This window comes from Anneissia japonica, unplaced genomic scaffold (genome assembly GCF_011630105.1).
Source record: "Anneissia japonica isolate Jap-2015-1 unplaced genomic scaffold, ASM1163010v1 scaffold6417_len956965_cov193, whole genome shotgun sequence".
In the NCBI taxonomy this organism is placed as follows: Eukaryota; Metazoa; Echinodermata; class Crinoidea; order Comatulida; family Comatulidae; genus Anneissia; species Anneissia japonica.
Genome location: NW_022713977.1, coordinates 191,218 through 197,430, shown reverse-complemented (window position 1 = coordinate 197,430; position 6,213 = coordinate 191,218). Strand labels below are relative to the sequence as shown.

The 6,213-nt window shown below is 36.1% G+C and overlaps 1 protein-coding gene across 1 annotated transcript in view; it reads left to right on the top strand.

The window, feature by feature from the left end:
* Positions 1 to 2,447: 2,447 nt before the first annotated feature.
* LOC117108835 (small ubiquitin-related modifier 3-like) overlaps positions 2,448 to 6,213 on the top strand; it is a 9,939-nt gene continuing 6,173 nt past the window's right edge. The window contains exons 1-2 of the mRNA XM_033250994.1: positions 2,448 to 2,633; positions 5,705 to 5,755. Of these exons, the coding sequence (XP_033106885.1) occupies positions 2,508 to 2,633; positions 5,705 to 5,755 (177 nt within the window). The 5' untranslated portion in view covers positions 2,448 to 2,507. The remainder of the gene's footprint in view (positions 2,634 to 5,704; positions 5,756 to 6,213) is intronic.

Genomic DNA, 6,213 nt, shown 5'->3' with positions numbered 1-6,213 from the left:
GTGACAGTCTTTTGAAGTGTGTAAAGCTCCATTTTATCCCATACATAGTCAAAATATTGGGGGGATGATACAATGGACCATCCCCCTTGTCAAATATTGGGGGTGATATATCCCCCATCCCCCGGGATCTACGCCTATGTCCATCAGTGATGGAGCCAGGATCTGAGGGGCTAAAGGCTCCGACGGGGGTGGGGGCTTGGAGCGAATCGAGCCTTACTTGGCTGGGGGCCAGGTGGGCCGCCTAGGGCCCCGGTAGTGTTCCAGGGGGATTCCCCTAGAAGCCACGGATATTTGACGAATTATGGCGAATTTTTATTACTTATTTGATAGGCATCGACCTACTATAATGTGACTTCATGTAGGCTATGTTTTCTAATGTCGAAATCAGCTTCCAAAACCAAAACATTTTGAATAAAACAGTGGCGCTACCACTGCATTCAATAATCTGCTGTATCCCCTGCTGTGCCATTTTCGATAGGTGAATAGGCCCTAAATGTAACTTTAGAGCACTGGTGAATATTTGTTACTTCGTAATTTGCATAACGAATTATTTATAAACCATGGCTTCCTACGATGTCATTTTTTATATATAATGGCACTCGACCTCAACGGTTATTTATATATAACTAGATATATCGGACCTCATAGTTACCAACATGAGAGATAAAAATGCGTGAGTGACTATACCAGTTGGCTGGGGGTCCAAGCGGCAGGGGAACCCTCCACCCCTTCGACGATCTGAGCATTTTTAAGCTGTTTTTAAACGATTTCTGGGAGTGTTTGTTGATAATATAGGTATATAAGCAAAAGTATTATTAATATAAAGTCAATTTGAGTTTCAATGTAGGCCTATGTTTAATTTAAGCACCCGAACTATGTAGACCTACACAAACATTTCATTACTGATCAATTTTTAGTACTCGTCAGTGAAATAAGTAGCCTTCAATGAAATACTGTACTCTCTAATCACTCAAGTTACAGTGCATGACCGTTTTTATAGTTTTATTTAATACAACCAATTTTGAATACATTTTCCCCTGAATTTGTGGTAAATCGTTATCACGCATAGAATTGTGTTATAAATGCGTGACAAATTTGGATCATGTGTTTCTCTGCAAAATGCGTGTTTCATCCAAAATCACTTTGAAATGCGGGACCGTCCCACACAATGCTAGACGGTTGGTAACTATGATGACCTTGACACGATAACACGTGTGCATTACATAAGTTTGAAGTCCAAGCATTATATACAGTAGGCCTACATAATTATAATGGTTTCGCGACAGCTATTATATAAGCCTATAATTAATGTAAAAGCATGAGTTTGAAGTCAATTCGTTATTTCAATTATATATAATGAAATCAGTAAACTTATTATATATAAATAATTGTAAGTTACTTATGATTTGTTTACCTTTTCATTATTTATATATAATGGAATCAGTGAACTTATTATAGATAAATAATTGTAAATTACTTTTCATTATTTATATATAATGATGTGTTACCCCTTCCTTATTTATAATGAAACCAGTAACCTTATTATAATATATAAATAATGTTTGATTAGCCTTTCATTATTTATATATAATGAAATAGGCCTAAATAATGAAACTGTTAACGCAATTATTTACATAATCTTTTAGACGTAAATGCATTATATATAAATAATGGGTGATCTATTCAATCATACGTTAAATAATGAATTACAGTATATACAGTAAATAATTGTGATAAATTTGGCGTCTCATAGTAGTCAGATCATAGGCCTAGAACTAGTCAGACTCACAATAGGTCAGATCCTAGTCTGACTCAATTATAGTCAGACTTAAAATGTGATAGGCTAATGCCGCTCGTCATTATTATTTATATCATTTTCCAGCAGTATAAAAATCAAGGTACAAATTAGGCCTACATATTTTGTATGCTCAAGTTAATAATATGCATGTTTTTCATTTCATTTATTCGCCTCATCAAAAATACAAAAAAGACAGACAAAAGTATAATACCGGAGGCTACAGACAAAAAGGAGGCTCGCTTCCCAACAAAAAGAGATTGTGACTCCCTGTCGAGTGGGTCGCCAAATTTAACAAACACAATTAAAGTATCAAATACATGTAAATTAACCTGATCATATTAATTTCAAATTTGTTATGATCTGTTGTTATTTTCAGGTAACTTGGGTCTTTAAATTGTATTTTAATTGATACAGTATCTTTATTTATATAGAGCCTCACCAGTGCGTGCGAAACAAAGAGATGGAAGCGGGAACCAGAATACTTTTTTAAGCGTGTTTATATAAAACGTATTGTGATTGGCTAGATTGCAAATAGTTTAAATACATGAATCTGTGATTTTAACAAAGCATTCAAGGTGGATAATATAAACCTACTTGTTTAAAAAAATGTTTAATTATTTAATAAAATGTTCTTGTGCTGTTAACGATAGGAATTACACAAAAGTGTTAGATTTGCTTCGATAAATTGAACATACATTGTCCAATCAAAATGGATCAGAGAAAACTAATTTTCGGTTATCAAACATTGCCTTGGCGCGAGTGTGTGGCTTATGTTATTTTTTCAATATCCCATTTATTAAACTTTCTTAAAATCAGGATGTCAGAAGAAAAAAAGGTATGATGTAATGAATTATATGATACATGTATATCACAGTGTAGTTAAAAAAAGTCAATTTTTAAATCGAAAACTAGCATTAGTCTTGGGTTTGCTGTAGACAAGACGGCCTAGCCTACGGTCCTACCCCTCCCTGGCTAGGCCTAGGCTAGGCTAGCCTATGTGCGGCCTAGGCTAGGCTAGGCTAGCTAGCTTCAGGGATTAACTGCAAGGCTAGGAATTAACAACATAGCCTAGGTAGCAGGCCTTATTTAATCTAGCTTAACCTAATGCCCAGGGGCATATGTCTGCCTTGCCGAATGCCATCTGTTTCGGCCGCGATTTAAAGTCCTTCTAAAGTGACATTCTAGCTAGGCCTAGTTACTTTTAAAGTGTCATAAAAGTACAATAGATAAAGAATTATTATATAATAACCATATCGATGGCTTTCCTTTCATTTTTAGATAATGCGTTTTTCTGAAAAACGAGTTTTAAATCACCTATTTTAATGAATAGGTGTTTGAATGAAATTAAAATTTTTTTTTGTTTTGTTGTGATGATTTATCTTATTCCTACAATAAAATACAGGCTTAACACAATGATTTAATAATTGTTTAATCATGAAAATACATTACTGTATCAAGTTAAATTACTTTAATTAATAAAGCAGTAAAATTATACATAAACACAAAAGTCAATCCTGCTTTGTGGCCCGGCTCGTGGTTCAATTTTGAGTTTTATTAACTGTTTACAAGAGTAAGTGCGAAGCAATTCGGGGATTCCCCATGTGCGTTTATTTGCCGTCCCATTCGATCGTGTGTTCTTTAGTAATGGCTTTTAAAGGAATAGAAATTCCTGTTTTTACAAAAAATTTTACACAATTTTGGAAAGATTTTATTTTTGTAAAAAACTGTCTGAAACCTGCTGAAACTTGAAATACAAAAACTACCGAGGAATGTCAAATTTACGTCGGCAATTTTTGCAATGGTCTTTTCGTACCAATTTCAAAGCCTGTATTATTAGTGAGTATCACACAGTTTGTATATCAACTTAATAACAACCAAAATAATAAATTTAGCTTTTTATTGTTGTCGATAACATGAAAAACAACCAGGCAATTTACAATGTGACGTGATGATGATCGCCGAATCGGCTTTGTTTACTATCATCATTGAAGGCGTAGGCCATGTACAATATATCAAATTTCAGCTTTACGTTACATTGTAATGTAAAAAGTTTGCAAAATAAGCTTTAATATACAGACTGTAAGGTAATTTAGACATAAACAATGTATTATTACTAATAATATTAACCATCATTATGGTTTACCTCGCGACAATGTGTACACAACAGCTGATCGTCGGTTTTGCGATGCCAAAAAAAGCTGATAACTTCGATAAAAGTTGACTGATTTCGGAAAAAATCTAAATTGTATACTACTTCGATCCCTGAGTGACCTGACTGACCTGATGAAAACGTCTCAACCAATCAAAAAGCATTTTATATGAATATTTTCTTAAGGCCTTTGTTGACAAAAACACGCTTGGCTGAACTGGGTTAATGACACTAATTGAAGTTCGTGATATCACGCATCGTGTGGTGCCTATAAAAGTGCTCTAAAAACGCTCTACAGTAAATGCACCATCTACACTCTAGGGCCCTTGAGCGGACCCCCGGCCGAAAGGGGTGTGGTCAGTTATCCAAATCAAAGTTACTGTAGGGCACATAGAAAAAATTATCACACTTTTTAAAAAAAAATTGATGAGGGAGGGCAGTTTATTTTTTGTCTTGTTTTTTTTTTAATCGGCAGGGCTCGATTTTTCGTCTTTTTTTGCTACCGAACTGGGCTAGTTTAATGTAGATTTCACTAGCCCACAGGCTATTTTACTAGCCCAATCATTGGTTATACAATACTCCATGTGTAGATACAATATGTTGTTTTGCCGTTCACATATTTGGGATTTTTAGTCGACTGCAGATAGGATAAGAGCTAGGCCTTGTACAGCATCAACTTGTAAAGGATAAAAAAAACCACACACAATCGTCATTTTGTACTGTATGTGTCTATTCCTTTATTTTTGATTAATCAACCTGTCGCATAGCTTTATTTAGGGCAAGGGGTTGGCCATGAACATCGTGCATAGCATAGGCCTCTCTACACTACTAGCTACAGATAAAGATCACGTTGTTTTTGTTTTAACCCTAATTTGAAGCAGAACCGGCAAAGCAATGCAATACTAATGGAACTATAGAAATCACTACCTTGCCGAATTAAGGCTAGTCATGCTAGACCACATTTCCTCTGTTTTTTACTCTCTTTTGCCTGCAGCTTTGAAGTGGAAAGTCCCATCAAATCAAAGTGTACTTTTTTTTATTTAAAAAACAGCTCCATAAGCTACTGTACAGAGGTGTTCTTGCACATACAGACATACACACTTTTGCTTCGTAGGTTCACTTCGTAGGCCTGCTTATATTGTTTTTATCAGGCTACGATGAGCCTGCGCGCATGAAAAATTGCAGTAGTGTCCGGCAGTACTGTATGCCTTGTTCACTAGCCCACCAGGCGAAAAGGAAGGTAGGTTGACTAGCCCGGAGCCATTTTTAAAAACTAGCCATTATACGCCGGGCTAGTAAAAAATCGAGCCCTGATCGGTACATTAAATCATTTCGCATTTGTTTTTATCGGTGAGGAAGGGACTGTTTATACTTGGCCTTTACCCGGGCCTGCAATAGTAAATATTGTATAAAAACTGGTTTAATTCTATAGTTTTGAAGTCACAAAATTGCATTGTTATTTTATACTGTTGAAATAATTGATGCGGCAAAAAAAAATTTTTTTTTAATTCCCGCATCAATATTTACCTGAATTTTTGACGCGGACGGGAGTGATAATCTAATAAATTTTTCTATTTGCCCTTACCTGATGCTTTATACTGTACATCGAGTGCATTGAGCTAAAAGTAAAATTTTATTTAACTTAATTATTGACTGCCCCCTTAAAACTATAAAAGTAGTACCTATTGTAGGCTCCAGTTCAGGTTTATGTTTGACTTCAAATGTTCTAATAAAAAAATGATGTTTCTGTCTTTCAGGAAGTGAAGCCAGAGTCTTCTGAACACATCAGCATCAAAGTGCAGGGGCAGGTTCGTAATCGCACTGTATATCAACATGGGTGTGGGGTGGGGGGAGCTAAATCAGAACTCCCCAGAAAACTTGATAGTCCCTTTTCCTATTTTATCCTAATAATTAGAGCTAAGCAATCACAATTTTGCGCACCTATTTTCCTATGTACAGTGTGGGATTGTAAAGCTGGGCACTTGCTGCGCTCAACGGTTGTCGGCTGACTCGATTTTATGTAGAACGCAACACCGTGACGCGCGTGCAACAGATCACTTTTAATAACAATCCGTTCAGACTGCCACCGACTATCAGTAGACAGCGTCGCATCGTAATGTAGTGGGATTTAGTATAGCACATTATACCGAAGTCTCAATGCGCTGGTGATGTGTGGACTAAGAACTCAATCAATGACTTTCTTCGCCCCTAAGGGTCCCTTCATGTCTGTGCTACCCGGTAACCCGGTACCAGCAACTCTCGTCGT